The sequence below is a fragment of the Phocoena sinus genome, chromosome 3 (assembly GCF_008692025.1).
Source record: "Phocoena sinus isolate mPhoSin1 chromosome 3, mPhoSin1.pri, whole genome shotgun sequence".
NCBI lineage: Eukaryota > Metazoa > Chordata > Mammalia > Artiodactyla > Phocoenidae > Phocoena > Phocoena sinus.
This window is the reverse complement of record NC_045765.1, coordinates 60,142,698-60,160,416: the sequence shown is the minus strand read 5'-3', so window position 1 is coordinate 60,160,416 and position 17,719 is coordinate 60,142,698. Positions and strand designations below refer to the sequence as shown.

General features: G+C 53.3%; 2 protein-coding genes across 11 annotated transcripts in view; one reads left to right on the top strand and one right to left on the bottom strand.

Moving 5' to 3' along the window:
• The first annotated feature begins 5,377 nt into the window (after positions 1 to 5,377).
• The window catches only part of JADE2 (jade family PHD finger 2), a 52,384-nt gene continuing 40,042 nt past the window's right edge, over positions 5,378 to 17,719 (top strand). For 2 of the 9 annotated variants that reach the window (XM_032628002.1, XM_032627993.1), the window contains exons 1-2: positions 6,716 to 7,050; positions 16,181 to 16,238. In XM_032628002.1, the coding sequence (XP_032483893.1) occupies positions 16,181 to 16,238 (58 nt within the window). In that variant the 5' untranslated portion in view covers positions 6,716 to 7,050. Of the gene's footprint in view, positions 5,486 to 6,714; positions 7,051 to 7,238; positions 7,344 to 10,587; positions 10,945 to 11,038; positions 11,224 to 16,180; positions 16,239 to 17,719 lie in introns of those variants that run through there. The other 7 variants (XM_032627998.1, XM_032627997.1, XM_032627995.1 and 4 more) reach the window with 7 other exon arrangements.
• On the bottom strand, positions 7,355 to 10,530 carry LOC116751737 (translation initiation factor IF-2-like). Of its 2 annotated transcripts, XM_032628007.1 has the most exons (5): positions 8,719 to 10,530; positions 8,602 to 8,687; positions 8,305 to 8,454; positions 8,004 to 8,083; positions 7,355 to 7,766 (listed from the first exon to the last, which is right to left on the bottom strand). In XM_032628007.1, the coding sequence occupies exons 1-5, from the start codon at positions 8,754 to 8,756 to the stop codon at positions 7,635 to 7,637; spliced, it is 486 nt and encodes a 161-aa protein (XP_032483898.1). In that variant the 5' UTR covers positions 8,757 to 10,530; the 3' UTR covers positions 7,355 to 7,634. The 2 variants fall into 2 exon arrangements, 1 of the variants encoding a protein (XP_032483898.1); XR_004349325.1 differs by lacking the exons at positions 7,355 to 7,766; positions 8,004 to 8,083 and having other exon boundaries at positions 8,306 to 8,479; positions 8,602 to 10,530.

Here is a 17,719-nt window from a genome sequence, read left to right as displayed (position 1 = left end):
TCTCAGTATCTGTAGCATCCACTACCATGCCTGGCAACTGGAACGTCCTCAACAAAAGTAGTTTCAATTGCATTTCTACACATATATAATTATCCATTTCTACAATCATGTATATATAGATTACCTCTCATTTTCAGGTGGTATCTTGGAATAAGCTATAACAACTATAAATATTCCCACTGTCTTCACTGATTCAGACTTGTGCTCATGCCACTCTGTTGACATGGCTCTCGTCAAGATCACCAGTGGCCTCCATGTGGCTGAACCCAAGGATCAATTGTCAGTCCTTATCTTACCTGACACCTTTGTAGCTTTGGACACAGGGCTTTCTTCCCTCCTGAAACTCTCTCCACTTGGCTCCAGGATATTCCTTCTATCTCTCTGAATGCTGTCGCTCCTTTTTCCACTTTTTTTTTCAATTTTTTTTTAGTGTGGGAAAATACACATAACATAGATTTTACTCTCTTAACCTTTTCTAAGTGCACAGTTCAGTGACATTAAGTGCATCCACATTATTGTGCAACCGTCACCACCATCCATCTCCAGGGCTCCTTCATCTTGTAAAATTGAAACTCTATATCCATTAAACAATAGCTCCCCATTTTTCCCTTTCCCCAGCCCCTGGCAACCACCATTCTACTTTCTGCCTCTATGAATTTCACTACTCTAGATATCTCGTACAAGTGGAATCATACAGCATTTGTCCTTTTGCGACTGGCTTATTTCACTCAGCATAAGGACCTCGAGGTCCACCCACGTTGTAGCCTATTGCAGAATTTCCTTCCTTTTTATTTTACTTATTTTATTATTTTTAAAAATTTTATTTGTTTTTGGCTGCGTTGGGTCCTCATTGCTGCGTGCGGGCTCTCTCTAGTTGCGGCGAGAGGGGCCTACTCTTCATTGCGGTGCGCGGGTTTCTCACTGCGGTGGCTTCTCCTGTTGCGGAGCACGGGCTCTAGGCGCACAGGCTTCAGTAGTTGTGGATCGCAGGCTCTAGAGCGCAGGCTCAGCAGTTGTGGCGCACAGGCCTAGTTGCTCCACAGCATGTGGGATCTTCCCGGACTAGGGCTCGACCCCGTGTCCCCTGCATTGGCAGGCAGATTCCCAACCACTGAACCACCGGGGAAGCCCCCTTCCTTTTTAAACTTTTTTTTTGTGTGTGTGGTACGTGGGCCTCCCACTGCCGCGGCCTCTCCCGTCGCGGAGTGCAGGCTCCCGACGCGCAGGCCCAGCGGCCATGGCCCACGGGCCCAGCGGCATGCGGGATCCCCCCGGACCGGGGCACAAACCCACGTCCCCTGCATCGGCAGGCGGACTCCCAACCATTGCGCCACCAGGGTAGCCCCCTCCTTCCTTTTTAAATTTGAAAAAGATTCCATTCTGTATATATACCACATTTTGCTTATCCATTCATCCATCAGTGGACACTGGGTTTTTTCCACATTTTAGCTATTGTGAATAACGCTCTGTGAACACTAGAGTACAAATACTTGTTCAAGACCCTGCTTTCAATTCTTTTGAGTGCATACCAGAAATGGAATTGCTGGATCGTATGGTAATTCTATTTTTAATTTTTTGAGGAATGGCCATACTGTTTTCTACAGTGGTTGTACTATTTTACATTCCCATCCACAGTGTACAATCATTCTAGTTTCTCCACATCCTTGCCAACACTTGTTATTTTCTGTTGGTTTTTTTTTTTAATTAATAGTAGCCATCCTAATGGGTGTAAGGCAGTACCTCAGTGTAGCATTTCCTTAATGATTAGTGATGTTGAGCATCTTTTCTTGTGCTTATTGGTCATTTGTATCTCTTCTTTGGAGAAACACCTGGATACTTCTTTTTTAACACCATCTTGCTGATTCTTCTTCATCTTCCAGACCTCTTAATCTTGCAGTGCCCAAGGCTGCCATCCTTGGACCTCTTCTCTTTCTACACCCACTTCCTTGGTGATCTCAAACAGCCCTATAGCTTTAAATACCATCCACCTGCTGAGGACTCTCAAATGGTATCTTCCCCAGACCTCGTCCCTGGGCTAAGGCTGCCATTTCTAGCTGCCTACAGGATGGCTGCATTTAGATACCTAATATGCATCTCAAGCTTAACATGTCTAATGCTGAGCTCCTTATTCTTCCCCCAAACCTACTCCTTCCACAGTTTCCCCCATCTAGGTTAATGGCAGCTCCCTCTTTGCATTGGCTCAAGGCAAAAACTCTTATTGTCATCTTTGACTTCTTGTTTTCTCACACCCCATCAACAAATCCTGTCAGAGCTATCTTCAAAATATATACAGAACTTGGCCACTTCTACTGCTACTACTCTAGTCCAAGTTAACATCATCTCTCACCTGTTTTATTGTTATGACCTCCTAACTGATCTTCCTGCTTCAGCCTTTCCCCTTCAGTTTGTCCTTCATCTGGCAGCTGAGTGACCTGCAAAACCCAGTGTCAGAACATGTCGTTCTTCTGCTCAAAACGCTCCATATTGTCCCTAGCAAAAGCCAAATTCTTAACGATGCCCTATATAATCTCTTCCTTGTACGTGTACATATTAAGTACATTCCTGCCTCAAGGTTTTTGCACTCACTGGTCTCTGTGTAGACAGGGGTTCTTAACCTTTATTTCATGCTATGGACCCCTTTGGCAGCCTGTGATGTGTGTGGACTCCTGAGTATAATATCTTTAAATCCATAAAATAAGCTTCATAAATTATAAAGAAGACCAACTATACTGAAATACAACTCTCAAAATATTTTTAAAATGTGTAATATAGTAATGTATATGTTTCTTATTAATTCATTAAATTACAAGAACTAGCAGCCTAAGTTTGAAGTAGTGATGAGTGTCATGATATTTTAAGATATTGGCATATAATGTGATATGAAGATATCTGTGATTTCTACTGGCAACAATGTCACAGGTGCTGCTAATATCACTGTGATTTGCTGTCTGCATTCATAATCAAAGAACACGCCAAATTTTAACTAGTGAAAATTAAAATATAGTTTTTGTTTCCTAAGGTTGAGACCCCCTGAATTCTATACTCAGACCTCTGGAGGGAGGTGTCTATGACTCCAGGTTAAGAATCCGTAGCTTAGAATGCTCTTCCTCCATAAACTCTCACAGTTCATTCCTTCACCTCCTTTTACTCAAAAGCCACCTTCTCAGCCAGCTCTTCCCTGGGGACTCTATTTAAATTGCATCCTCACATTCCCTATCCCCCTTTCTACTTAAATTTTCTCCACAGCACTTACTCACCTTCAAATATAATATTTTTTTAACTTTTAAAAAAATTGTGTATTTCCTTTAACTAGAAAGTGAGTTGCATGAGGATACGCATTTTTGTCTGTCATGTTTGTGCTGTGTTCCTAGCACCCAGAACGATGCCTGGAATACAGAAGGCACTCAATAAATATTTGTTGAAAAAGATGAATGATTACATCTCCAAGGACACCATGTTTCTTCTTTTTTTTTTTCTGTAAAAAGTTAATGAATGATTTGTGAAATTTTTAAGAAGGATTAAGGAGTTATAATTAGCTTTAATGCTATCATTCTATTTACATTTCCAAGGTTAACCTTAAACAGTAGCAGAGAGCTGTGGGAAGTCAAGGATTCTGATGGAGCGCCCAATCCTAAACAAGAAGTGTCTTCCAAGGACTCTTTAGGTGATCTGGATCGTACCCAAACTCAGGGGAGCACCTCAGAAACAAAGTGCTGCTCATAAAATTCTTTCTTGCCAATATAGCGATCAGGCTCCCATCCCTGATCAAACCAACAATATTAATACTTTTTATTTCTGGCAGTGTGGTAAAATGGAAAACACATAGGTCCTGGGGTCTGCTGGACTAGGTGCCAGTTCTGTCACCACTCGCTAGCTGTGTGACTGTTGGTAAGTTGCTAAACCTTTCTGAATAGGTAGCATGGTTTTTGTGAGGATGAAATGGGATGACTAACAGTCCACAGCACAGAGAAGGTGCCCTATAGATGGTCATCCACTCCCTCTTCCTCCTCTAGGTCATTTTATAACTGCTTGCCATGGGATCCTGATGGCTAAGAGGAGGAGCCTGTCCAGTCCTCTCCTGCATGTAAACCCTCTGCAACTAGACCCAACAAGAGCAGTCCCCTTGAACTGGGCCACTGTAAATTGGTACCTCCACTCTCACCTCATATGTGTGGCTACCATCTGGATCTTGACCATGGAGGCCACAATCATTTACAGTTTTTTCTCCTGGCCTTCCCTTTTGCCCACACTGGGAGATCTTGTGTATGTCCCTCAGTTTCTCAGCGCTAAGAGCTTTCAGGGAGTGTATTCACACCCTCCCAAAATGTAGGCACCAGGAAAAAGGGCTAATGTGCACTGCGTACTCTGAGCCAGGCCCTGCTGTACACATATAGTGTGTATGTGTGTGTGTACACACACACACACACACACACAGGGCCTCAGGAAGCCTCCAACTACCCCATTCTACGAAGGAGGAAAAAGAGACCCAGAGATGAATTCACTTGCCTACATGAAGCAGCCTCTGAACTGCAGAGCCAGGATTAGAGCCCAGGTATTTAACCATTTTGTTACATGCTCACAACCTGCAACATCTGTTTCTAGGCACTGAGCTTGAGGTTGGGAAAATCCTACCAACTGACCACTAAATGCTAGAACAGGTCTAATTGGGAGATACCTAGACCCTCAGTCTTGCCAGACAAGCCTCCCCAGACTTGTGAATGAAGGCCAAGGAAATGTTACAGTGACTTTTTGAGCTCGTATTTCTTTCCTGTTGCAAAAGTGCTTATTTCAGCATCCATCATCTCCCTCTGTTGTGTAGACAATCCGCCCTGTCAGAGGATTTGTGCTGTTATTATGAGTTTGTTTATTATTAGATTTATTTCTCCTATAAGGAAATGTGCTCACAACATTCCACCGGGGAATCTTCTTAATTGTCACATAAATGTCATCTTATGTAAATTGAATATTTATCTTTCCACAGACGGGGTGGAGGGGAAAGAAAGAATAAACAAACTTCAGTCTTGGAGAGGGAAGGTGGTTTCTGTCCCAGTTCACAGCTCACCCACGTGCCTTCAAAGCCAAAGGTGAGGTGAAGAAATTATTGGATCATCTTTGAGGGGCAGCCAAAAAGGAGGGGGAAGAAAAAGTTGGCAATGATGCTTTGAGGATATTGGGCCAGGCTCCCAGGTCTCCCCCCCCAAACCCCGCCTGAGACCAGACCACCCCCTCCCTAGCTGGGAGCATCTGAGAAGGCTGCAGCTTGCCCCCCACTTCTCCCCATCCAGAAGGCCAGCCCTGCTCCTTCCTCGAGAGAAGGTGAGCACGGCGGGCGCAGCGGGTTGGGTGGGTGTGGCCCGCGGCTCCGGGAACGGACCCAAGGCCCCGCCACCGCCCGAGAGCCGCCCGACAGCCCGCCTGCCTGGCGAGCGCAAGCTCTTCTTCCAGAAACTGCGAGGATCCCAGCGCACTGTTTGTGCACCACAAGGTCAAGTCGGGAAGTGGAGCCGGAGGAGGAGGGGCGAGGAGGCGAAGGGTGGGGAGAGGGGCGCCCCGCTTCCTCGCCAAGTGCCAATCCTTGGAAGTTGCCCCTTGGTTTTTAACCCTTTAGGGGGACTGGGAAGGACGAGCAAGGGGGAGGTGGCCACCCCGGGGCAAACTCCTACCGGGCCCAGGACGTGCAGCCACCCACCCACCCATCACTGCGTTCCCTACCCCCCGGAAATGCGGGGTAGAGCTGGGCGCCAGGAGGCACTCGGGCGGGGGGAGGGGGCGACGAACCCGAGAGGGACCCTCTCTACGGACCGCCCCTCCTTCTTGAGGTCGCCCACAATTTCAAGTTTACCCCGCCCGGCATGTTAGTTTCCATCTGCTGTGGGTGGGGGAGGAGAGCCGCGCCCCCTCCCCCAGACTCGCGCGCGCCCCTCCCCTCCGCTCCTGCCAGCACTTTCTGCTCACTTCTGGCGCTGCGAAACGCCACGCGATTTATTCGTTTCGCATTTTAAAACCAGCGATTCAGGATCAGGGCCTAGAGCGAGGGTCTTCCAGCGCTGGAACCCCGGGAGGCGGGGTGCTCAGTGCAAACCTCGTTCCCTCCGCGAGTGTCGCCTTCAGGCTGTTATTTGCAAAGAAACGTCTTTTTGACGCAGGGAGAAATGGCAAATTTTAAGTACGTCATTAATATGGCGCCAAAAGATTTTTTTAAGTATAAGCTTGCTTTTTTTTTTTTTTTTTAAGGTTGCGGGGGGCGCCGCCCGGGTCTGGGGCGCGAAGGGGGCGGGGTGTGAGCAGAAAGTGTGAGTGAGAGAGTGGAGGGGCGGGGTATGTGTGTGTGTGAAGTGTGAGCAGACCTGATGGGACTTGCACGGGCGCAGCCGCCGCTTGGGCCCGGCCCTGGGGACAGGGCGGGCTGGGGGCGCCCCAGCGCCCGTGGGGAGTCCAGGCCCGAGGTGCAGGCAAGAGGGCGGTCCGGCAGGGTACCCTCCCCCCGGAGGCCTGCAACGCTACCTGAACCCGCAGCTGAAGCCAAACAACTGGGCGGGGGGGTGGAGGGGCGAGGCGGGGGGTGTCAGGAGTGGAAATCCGAGTGAATAAGAAAAAAGTGGCTACTCCCCCTCCCTCGCTCCTCCCGCCCGCCCCCACCCCACCCCCACCCCAACACATTTTTTTTTTTCTAAAGAGATCACAAGGAAGTCTTGGTTTAAAAAGAAACAGAAACATACACAGGGGGGTTGGTGAATGGTGCCGACCGCGGCCATCGCAGTTGGAGGCTATTTGTGGGGGGGGGTTAGAAGCGTCCATGGAGTTACTTTGCACCCACTCCTAGCGGCAAGGGCTTAGGTCTGGCGGGCTGACAGTCCCCGGCCGGGTGCGGTGCCGGGGACCCCACGGGCCCGGCCGCCTCCCTCGCCACGACCCCGGATGGATGCGCGCCCCCCGCCCGCCCGCGCCGGCCCCAGGAGCTCCGGGTTTCAGGAGCATCCTTCCCACGCCGGCCCCAGGCGCGGCGCGTAGCCGGGGGTAGCGGCCCTCGGAAGGGCACCGCGGAGCAAGGTAAGATCCAGCCCCCGGCGACTGGCCCTGCGCATCTCCACGGCGTTATTTTGTGTTTTTGCAACAGATCTCCAGCGCTCCTCGCTCCCTCGCGCGCTCTCTCTCTCTCTCTTGCTCGCTCGCTCCCTCTCTCTCCTGCTGGCTGCTTGTTCTAGGAAGCCAGCGCGCGGGGGGGGGGGGGGTGCCGATGCACAGCACAGGGGAGAGAGATTGCGCATGTTGGTCAGTCGTGTTTTAAAGAGTACATTGCGGGGAGGCTGAGAGGGGCGCATGCAACAACAACTTTTGGAAGGGTGAGCTTGGCGACCTTCTTTATTAATGACTGCGGCAAAGCGCCCCCGGGCCGGGGAGGGGGCGCGGGCGGGCGGGGGCGCGCCGGGGCTGCAACTTGCCCCGCGGGCTCTGGCAGGGCGGAGGGGCTGCGGCGGGAGACCTGTGCGGAGAGGAGGTCGCGCGGCCGGGGACGTGGGTTCGGAGGACCCGGGGCTATCTGCCCTCCTGTCTCCCCGAGTTTATTTTGTTGATACGCAGCACGTCCGGGCGCCGAACCGGGCTGAGCCGGTGCACATGACCCTGCGCTGGGCTCACGTGCAGCCGGTCCGGTCCCAGACACCTTCCGGGGGCCACCGCCTCCGCCCTGTCGCCCCCTCTCCGGGCTGGGTGCACGCGGGCTCTGCACGCGGGGGCAGCATGCTCAGCTCCCGGACGCGGAGGCTCTGCACAAATTAAGCACAGTTTTTTGGAGGGGCGGGGGATACCCTTTCCAGGTGAGTATGGAGGGTGCGCAGCCCCAGCGCGGGGGGCGCGGGCTGGGGGTCGGGGGCAGCCCCCCCTCCAGGGCTGCGCGGGAGTCCAGCGGGGGAGAAGCGCCGGGAGTGGAAATGTACCGGCGGCGGCCGGAGCGGCGGGTGCGCGCCCGCGGGGCGACGGCAGGGGGCGTGGCCCTTGTTTACCTTCTTCCAAGTCTGCCGGTTCGCGTCCCGCTCTGGGGACGGTTCTGCAGTCCCCTGCCGTCCGCCTCCACCCCTGAGCCCTGGGTAGTACCGGGAAGATGTAGGCAAGCGGCGGCCCGAGCCTGGGACTTACACACCTGACTCCCACATGAGTGACATTGCAGCCCCCGCCCCCACCAAGCACCGCTGCAGTCCCTCTCCCGGATCCCCGGCCCCGCCCCGCCCCCGGCAGAGGCATCTTCCCGGCCTCACCTCCTTCCTCCCTCTCCCCTCTCTCCCTCCCTCCTTCCCACCCACTCGCCTGCGCCTGCGGAGCCGCTCCTGCCCGCCTCCTCCCCGCCTGGGTGCAGACTTGTGGCTCCCTCCGGTCCATTCCCGCTTATCCCTGGGCCCTGAGACACCCTCTTCTTCAGGCCAAGGGATGTGAGGGGGTCAGTTTGATGACTCGTAGCTTTAATGTCAGAAAAGGGGAATGTCTGCGAGACAAGCAGGAAGCCTTCGCTATAGCTTCTAGAGGCCCAGGACACCCACCCTCCCTACACACACACCATCCCCACACACACAGCTGCCACCCCCCTAGGGGCTCGGCCGCCCTTACCCGCTACGCCTAAGCCCTTTCTCCAGCCCCGGGGGCCAAGGCCACCTCCCGGCGCCACCCCCGGCCCGAACCGCTTCTTGCCCTTCCTTCGACTGGGCCGGAGCCCCCCGCAGCCACCTCCGGCTCCTCCTCCCAGCTCCCGCGGTCAGAATCATGCCGGCGCGCCTCCAGCCTGCTGTCCCCCGGACTGCCTTTAGGGGCAGGCTGGAGGCGCGCGCCACCCCCTCCCAATCCCCTTAACCTTTGCTGCCGGCCGGGACATTTTTCCTTAGCACCTTGAACGCAGATCTCCTGCCCTGGGCTACTGGGAACGGGAAGGGCTGTGTTTCTCTTTTCTCGGTGCCAAGGGCAGGAAGGATCCGGCGCCTCTGGTCTCTGCAGACTCCCAAACCTTGCCCCGCGCTTAACATACTCTCCCACTACTTTACCCCACCCCCACCCCCGCCGCCCCCATCTACTGCGGGATTCCAAGACACAAAGTTTCATATAGGGTCTGAGTTTGTAGGGTGTCATCAGGAGGCGTCATGTTTGCACTCCGAGCTGAGGAGCTGAGTGGGCACGACTGACCTGCCACCTTGCCTTTGTTGCAAGGGGGAGGAGCCCTGAGCTTTGAGTCCAGACAAGCTGTGAGGATGTCCCTTTAACGTATGTTTGCAAACTGAGTCCTGGGTCTGGGTGGTGGTAGGGCTGCCTGGCCCCTCCTGCCAGGGTGGCATTAACTCCCTCCCTTCACTGGTAAAATTCCCAGTAGGACATTTGGCAGAAGAGCTGGGCAGGGAGCTGCCAACCAGGCCTGGCCCTGTCTCCTGGGTTCCCAGGGTGCTGGCTTGTCCCCTACCCTGACTTCTTCTCCCACCTTAGGGCCCCAAGTGAAGGCACCATCCCTCCCATCCCATCTTCCTCAGGCGGGTTGGGACTCGCAAAGTGATCTAGCAAGAAGAGAAGGAAAATAACAACAGAGTAACTGTAAGAGGAAGGAATGAGTAATAAAGCCGACCCAGGCAGGGAGGAGGGCTTTTATGTTTAAGAGATGCTATTTGCTTTTTAGGTCACAGGCTGCAAAAACAGGCTTTGATCCGAAGTGGGCGAATAATTTATTGAGAAAGTTTGCATGGTAGGGGAAAAAAGGGATGTTTGTTTGATCTGGAGGCCTCTCAGTTGTCCCAAGTGCTGTTGGCTGTTGTTTAGAGTGGAAAAGCATTTGGTTCCACAGCAAATGCCTCACCGAGGGAAGTCCTCGCCCCAGGCAGCAAGACTTGCAGTGAATGCTGGTTTTGAAATTGTTTAGCCAAGGGTCTCCCCAGCACTTTTGGAGTTGAAGTGTTTAAGGATAGAGTTGTTTGGGCTCGGGATGCAGCAAATGTGTCCAGAACATTTCCCATCCAACAGGCTTTTCCTTTCCCTAAATTGCCTGGCTAAACAGCCAGTAACACTGATCCAAGAGGCTGTCAGAAATCTCCACTTAGCTTTCGCTGACAGGTGAGGTGGGACTGCTGGTCCCCAGCCCCCAAGTCCTTCCAGAATCATGAGATTAGGCTTTTGACACTGATTTCCACATCCTCAAGGTTGGGGGGCAAGGTATTCTGGTTAATCAGTGTTCCAGTTAACAGGGAGGTACTTGTCTTATACCCAAGACCCAAGTCAGAGGCTTCCAGTCCAAATTCTTAACAGCTCATCCAGCAGGCTCTTCGTGGGCCTCACAGTTTTCCTTTTAGGTTCTCCAAGGGGAGGCCAAGTCAGAGTTATGAGAAGGGGGGGTACCCCTTGCTTGCCCTGTCCTCCACATAGGACCCTCACTATGTGTCTCAAAGATGAGGAACCCAGGGGCTTCCCTGGTGGCGCAGTGGTTGAGAGTCCGCCTGCCGATGCAGGGGACACGGGTTCGTGCCCCGGTCCGGGAAGATCCCAAATGCCGCGGAGCAGCTAGGCCCGTGAGCCATGGCCGCTGAGGCTGTGCGTCCGGAGCCTGTGCTCTGCAACGGGAGAGGCCACAAAAGTGAGAGGCCCGCGTACCGCAAAAAAAAAAAAAAAAAAAAGACGAGGAACCCAGGAAGATTCTCAGAAAACCTATAGGAATCTGGAATACCCCAGCCATACCTGGGAGTTGTAGGTCTGTGCACTGTACACTGTACCCCCTGGGGGGGGAGGGGGGCAAGGTGCACTATTTGGAGCCAGACAGTCTAGGTTTGAATGCTAGCTTTGCAGTCACCAGCTGTGGCAATTGCTCTGTGCCTCAGTTTCTTCATCTGCAATTGGGGTTAATAACAGTACCTACCTCATGGTGGGTGTGTGGATTAAGCGATATATTGCATAAAGAAGACTACGCACAAAGCCAGGCATGTGGTAAGCACTTGATTAGTATTAGCCATTCTTACTGTTATTATGAATGACCTGGATAGGACCCAAATGCAGCTGACCTTTGATCTCTCCCCTTTAGGCTAGGCCAGAGAGCCAGCTCCCTTCTCTGAAGAAGGGATCAGAAGGACCCTGCAGTTGCCAATGGGCAGCCATCCATGGGAGCGATTGGACTGAGCTTTGCCCTCTCTGAGGTGGAGGGTAGGGTGCGAAGGTGCTGAAGGACAAAGTAGACAAAGCCCCTTTCTCTCTCCCAGGATCCCCTTGGTATGTCCCCAGAACTGGGTCTGGAGGGTGGGTGTGGACAGTGTGTTCTAGGGGAGCTGGGTGCCCCCTGGGACACTTGGAATTGCAGGTGGGCAATGATGGGTGTTGGAGGAGGGTTAGTCTCCCCCGTGATTGGAGAAGTAAGTTTGAGCATCTGTGTGTACCAAATCATTTTTGTCATGGCAGATACTGTCCCTGAGAAGGCATCAAAGTTAATGAGAGATAGGAGAGAGTGGGGCTCTGACCCCCGTTTAAAATGGTTTAAGAATGTGCAGCTCTTGTTTTCTGAATGTCTGGCCTTCCCGACACAAGCAGGCTCTGAGGACAGGTTTTCCAGCCGAAATATGATTAAATTGTATTAGCATCTTATTACATACACGCCTTAGTGGTCTGCCTCAGACAGGGAGAGTTTTTGTTTCTCTTTGGAAGATTGTGTCTGGAATGGTAAATTGCCTGCTTGAAAGCCTCCCCACCCCCCTTTTTTTAAGGAGGAAGACGAAATCCTGCTGTGTATGGTGGCAGGCTGGGTAGGCCTGGTGGCCCCCAGAGAGGAGAGGCCAGAGGCCAGGTTGGGGTGTTTTAACTGCCTAGGGAGCTGCTGCAGTAGCAGGCCTGAAAGGCCCACTGTTTCCAGGGTCAGCTGGAAGGGCGTTAATGGAGGCCCAGGGTGTTTATTTGAGTTTATTTGCGGAGAGGTCTTTAAAAGGGGGCTGGCATTGGGCCTTGGTGTTTCAAGTCCAGACCCGAGGCCCCCACTAAGACCAGTGGCTAGTGTTGCCGAGAAAACATCTGCCACCAAATTGCCGTCCTATTACTGAGTTGACATTGATCGTTAGCCAGGAGCCCAACCAAATACAGCCTCCTGGAAGATGTGTGAGGTTAAGACAGGGAAGGCGGGCCATGCAAACGGGACGAAATCTTGGGCTGGGGTGTTTGCTCCCGCAAGCTGCGAGCAGGCCAGCTGGGCTGCGTGGTCCCACACTTCTAGAGGGAGGAGACAAGAACACACTCGGCACTCCATGTGTACCAAGTCCCTGTTATGTGCTGGGGCGCCAGCAGGAATCCAAACAGTTGCGCTTTTTACTCTCGTGGAACGTATATTCCCAAGGAGGAGGACATTCAACAAGTAGCTCAACAGACACAAATTGTGATGGGTGCTCTGAAGAAGCTGACTGATTGGGTGGTGGGCTTTCTGTAGATAAGGCAGCTGGCATAGACCTCTGTGACGTTTAAGCCGAAACTTGAAGGATGAAAAGTCAGACGTGCCTAGGCTGCGTAGACCATTCCAGGCAGAGAGCACACCTGTGTACAGGTCTCGAATCATGGACTGTTTGGTTTGTTTCGGGCAATGAAAGGAGGCCAGTTTGGCTGGGAAGTGGTGGGGATGGGGGCGGTGGTCAGTATGTGGTAGGCAGGGGTAAGATCACGTAGGGTCTTATGGTCAGAAGCTTGAGTTTTGCCCTTTGAGCAGCAGGAAACCTTTGAAAGATTTTAAATAGGGCATGACATGATCTGATTTATGCTTTTTGAAGATCATTCTGGCTGCTGTGTGGATCTTGGATTATGAGGGAGCCATAGCGGAAGTTGGAAGATGAATGAGGAGTCCCGCAAGAGATGAGACTGGCTTGGACCAGCATGGTAGCAGTAGAGATAGGGGAAATGTGGGTGGATTCTCACTGTATCCTGGAGGGAGCGCCCACTGGACTTGCAAGCGTTGGCGGTGGGGCGGAGGAGGCTGTGGACTGCTGCTCATCGAGGGGACTCAGAGGGGACCCGAAGGAGAGCCGTGTGTGTCTCCATGCTGGGAATGTTGTGGGAGTGCAAGTGCACTGGTGGCAGTGGCAGGAAACGGGGATGCTTTCTTTCCCAGAGTCTTCTTTGTAGGTAAGGTTTCAGGAGCACTTTCTGCCCCTAAAAGCAAATGCCTTGTGACCCTGAGGTATTTTCCCAGAGCAGACCTTGCTTTGGGAGAGGTTGGGGGAGGCAGTGGAAAAGGAAAACCAGAGGCCAAGACCATGTCTTGGCACTCCCATCCCCCACCTGCGTGTATATCCCTGGATTTCAGCTTTGGTAAAAGAGTCCTCCCTGTCTCCTTTGCTGGGTTGGAGAGGGCCTTCATGGGGCAAAAGGCCATGCCGCAGGGGAGCCCAGGCCTCATTTGGGGCTTCATTAGCCACTGGCAGTAGAGGCTCACCTGAGGCAGGGAGGCCTTTGGAACAGACTTGGTTCAAAGGAAAGAAGCAAAGCAGTGGTTTCCCGCTGAAGCCTAGTTATTATTCCAGTTAAGCCACCGCAGAATCTGCTCCCTTAATAACACCCTGCTAAGGAGGACTCTGGGGTGTTTCACGGAGGGCAGGTTGGACGGGCGGCTGGCTGAGAGTGGGTGCAGGTCTGCACGCCAACGGGGCACTCTGGTCCTAGGCAGTGAGAAGGTCATTGGCAGTCGAGAGGTCCTGTTGTAGGGGACCTTGCTTACTGTGCAGGCTCACTGCCTCGCTGAGGAGGCCTTCAGGTGGGTGCTGGTTAGGAGGACTGTCCACCTGGCCCGAGTCCGCTGTGGAGTTAAGAACCAACACTCAATACGGAGTGCCAGCCACCATGCTAAGGGCTTTATACTGCTCTCATTTACTCACCAGCTGATTCTGGCCCACAGATGTGTTTAGTTTGGCCCTCTCAAAGTGTTTTAAAAATCTGAATCAGTTGCCAACACTTTAAGTTCAGGAGATTTATGTAAAATTCCAGATCCAGTTTGTGTCCTTTGGGAGGTGTGTCTTTTCCAAGGTCCCTGATCTAGTGAGGGGTGCAGGTAGGATTTGAACTTGGCCTCCCTGAATCCAGTGCTCCTGCTTTATATGCTATGAGAGAGCCTGGCTTGCAAGTGCCCCTTTTCTGGAAATGAAGAGCAATGCAATTCATGTAGAGGATTGCAGGAGAAAACAGGTGGGTGCACTTAGAGCACCTCTCCCCCTGCTCCTGTTCTACCTGTGAAAGGGCTGGGTTGGCAAGATGTAGGCTAGAGTCAAGAGTTCTGTTAAAGTCACCTCATCACACTCAGACCCCGGAGGATAGCAAGGATGGGCAGCTGTGGGTGGTGGAGCATTATTGCCCCATTCAGTGTGTGACCTGAGCCACGGGGCTGCTTGCACTCTGCTGCACAGAGGCAGGGTAGCCTAAAGGTCAAGAACATGGTCTCCTGAGTCAGACCTCTTACGAGCACTGTGATCTTGGGCAAGTCACTTAACCTCTGAGCTTCATTTTCCTCAGCTGCAAAAGGGAAGCAGCCGTCAGGCCCACCAGCACCAAAGGGCTGTTCTGAGGCCTCAGTGAGGTCCCTGTGTACCAGGACGCACCCGCTCCCCAAGCAATGGGTGCTTAGCAGTTTTAGCTCTTGTTCCTGCCTCCTTGGCGTCCATGCTACCACCAGGCATCCCTCCATACCCCCACACCCTCTAGAGAGCACTTTTCCTGCACCTTTGGAGCTGGGCAGCAAGCAGCGCCAGTGAACCTTCCTGTCATCCTGATCCTGCTACTGGGGGCACAGGGGTGGAGAGAAGCTCCTGGCTAAGGTCAAATATGAGGCAGGAGGGTACTTCTGAATAGCTCAGAGTTCTGGGTAGTCACACCCCGCCTTAGAGAGCCAATGCTCCCTGGTCTCTGCAGGGCCACAGTCAAATAAGGTGACCCCCAGGCTTGGGCATGAGCAGACTTGGGATGACAGCAGGTGGCAAATGGGATTCCGAGTGGGGGTGGGGAGCCTGGCTGGCCTGCAGCTGGGACGGGCAGCGGGGCTCTTTCCCTACTGACACTGGCTCCTTGTCCTTTGCTGTGGACAGTGAGGCAGCCCAGGGTCTAGACTGACAGGAACACGGTGGAAAGCACTCTGGGCCCTGAGCCCCAGGTCTCTTCTCACGTTAGGACTCGGCCACTGACTAGCTGTGAGACCCGGGGCAGGTTAACAAGCCACTCAGTGTGCTCCCCTCCAAGAGGGACAAGAGCAGGCTCTGCCACCCAGGACTCTGCAGGATTAGAGGAACTAGTGGGTGGGAGAGCACTTCCAAGAGGCAGGAGCTGACAAGGGCACAAAGGCAGCTCAGTGTGGGCTCAGGGATCAGACCACGTGGATTCAAATCCCAGTTCAGCCAGTTACTAGCAGGACAAGGCACTGAGCCTCCTCCGTAAAAGAAGCGAATAGCTCACAGCTCCCCAGGTTGTTAGGACCTGAGATAGCATGGGTAGGGGAAAGAGCTCAGTATGGAAGAGCTGCCCTTCCTACCTCGAAGTTAAATACTGTAGTGGAGAGAAAGTTGGTTTTTTCTTTTATCTGCAGAAGGACATTGAGGGGAGGGAGGGCAGCCCAGCCCAGCCCATTCACCCTGGGCCTGGTGTGGCTCAGGGACCCAGCTTGCAGCCTCCCTGCCCCCACCCCATCTCCACACCCCTCTGGCGGCCGCTCTCAGTATGTGCCCTCAGTGCCCTCTGGACTGGCTTGTCCCTCAACTCCGATAACCTGATCCTCCTAGAAGAGTCAGTCTCGTTTCCTGTGCCCTCCCTCCCCAGCACCCAGCAGGGTACCACTTGTAACTTGCAGGTGAGAGTGGATTCTTCGGTGGGCCTGAGTTTCCTTGAGTGGAAGCTGGCACTGGGCAGGTCCTGGTCTCTGTTCATTCTGGGGCTGCTGACCCCCCTTGCCCTCCCTCGTCTTTGACCAGACTCTCCGTTGTCTGAGGCTCTGGGCTCAGGAGGTGGGAGATGCCGCCCCCTCTCCCAGCCCCAGGGCCCATGTAGGTGGGCGGGGAGAGGGCGAGGCTGGTGAGGAGAAGGCTAGGGCACCACCTTGTTCTCACTCTTTCTCTGCAGTGGGGTGAGTGTGGGGAGGAAGGTTATTGGGCAATTTTCTGAGAGACTGAGGATTTCCCAAGCCGCCTGTGAGTATAATGGGGCCTGCCTTTCATTGCAGATGGAAGAGAAGAGGCGAAAGTACTCCATCAGCAGCGACAACTCTGACACCACCGACAGTAAGGCCTTCCATCTGGGGCTCCTACCGGGAAAGTGTTTGCATAATTATCAGGCCCACAGGCCCAGATCGGGGGACACTGCCCCATGGTCTCAATGTTGATGAAAGCATCAATCAGGCCAGGTCCCTCTGCTCCTAAGAAAATCCCCACACCACTGTGGCCTCCAGGGCCTTGCTGTCCTCTTTACTCTACTCCCCTTTACCCTCTAGCTCTCAGCCCCATGTGTTTTGCTCTGGTTGGAACAGATCAACTCCCCTCTGGGCCTTTGCCTATGCTGTTCTTGGCTGCTAGGAACACACCCCTCTCCCTCTGGCCCTGCCGTTGGGTCAGGGCCCTGTAGAAGTGTCCACACAACAGATAAAAAACCTGTCACTCTTCATTATAGTGACCTGATAAGTATCATTTCCTAACCAAGCATCATTTCCTTATTAAGGTAAGCTCCTTGATAAGAGGGGTCATGTCTTGCTGACTGCTGTATCCAGCTAGATCGGGCACATAATAGGTGATCAGTAAATGTTTGCGGAAAAAATTAATGAAGGAGTCTGACCTTCATGGGATCTTGGCAACAGAACCTCAGGGTAGACTTGTGTGGGGGCTGGGTGTGCCAGCCCTGGATATGGGGGGGGGCACTGTTACAGAGAAAATGGGGCTTAGGGAGCCCCTTCTTAAATACGGAGGCGAAAAGGGAGGTTTGTGTCAGGTGAGGGCTTTTTTCTGGTACTAGAAGGCAGCTCTTCTTAGATGCCCTAAGAACCTGGGCCTGCATGAGCCAGTCGGAGTAAAGAGTTCCATTCTGCCCTGTGTAGGAGAGACACTCTGCCAGGAAGATCCCACTTAGCAGTGTCCTCTGGTGAAAGCCCAGGCTGAGGAAGAGCCTGCGCTGCCCGGGAGGCCGGGCCTGGAGCCCTGCAACTGTAGACCTTAGTTTGTTCACGTACGTGGTGAGCAACTGGGATTGGGGAGATCTCCAAGGCCCCTTAGAGCTCCCGGAGTTCTCTAATCCCCCGGAGCCTGAGGACACATGCACTAGAATGAGAAATCCGGTCCCAGCCCCTTCTCTCCCTCCAGGTTTCACTCAGTGTCCTTTGGGGTCTGTTTACTCAGCTTGGCTCTGGTGTCTGACCTGGCCCGCCGTTCCTCCCTGAAGCAGTAGATCACAGCGTCCGGCCCTTTGTGGCTGCAGTCACGCTGCCTGTGGCCTGTTTCAGTAGAGCCAAGAAGAACTGCATCCTCCGCTTCTAACTTTATTTCAGGCAAAGGAACCCTTGAGGGCCAGGCGCCCGCAAGGGAGAGCATCTGGGCAGCTGAGCCCTGTTTCTGCATTGGAGTTGGGCCGGGCTGAGGCATCCTCCCTTTTCACCAGTCCCCACCACTACCCATCCGTAGCTGCTGCTCCTTTGACCCATAGGAGTGGGGGCCATCCTGAGTGTAGTCCAGCGAGGGCCTCTAGACCCTAGTGATGTAATAGGTAATCTTAATCA

Bases quoted from the DNA above. Each gene is read 5' to 3' on its own strand.
- LOC116751737 (XM_032628007.1), bottom strand. From the start codon at position 8,756: ATGATTCTGACCGCGGGAGCTGGGAGGAGGAGCCGGAG. The intron at 8,455-8,601 runs GTAAGGGCGGCC...CTGACATTAAAG, and splicing joins AAAGGGCTTAGGCGTAGCGG to CTACGAGTCATCAAACTGAC. The intron at 7,767-8,003 runs GTAAACAAGGGC...TAATTTGTGCAG, and splicing joins ACCGGCAGACTTGGAAGAAG to AGCCTCCGCGTCCGGGAGCT.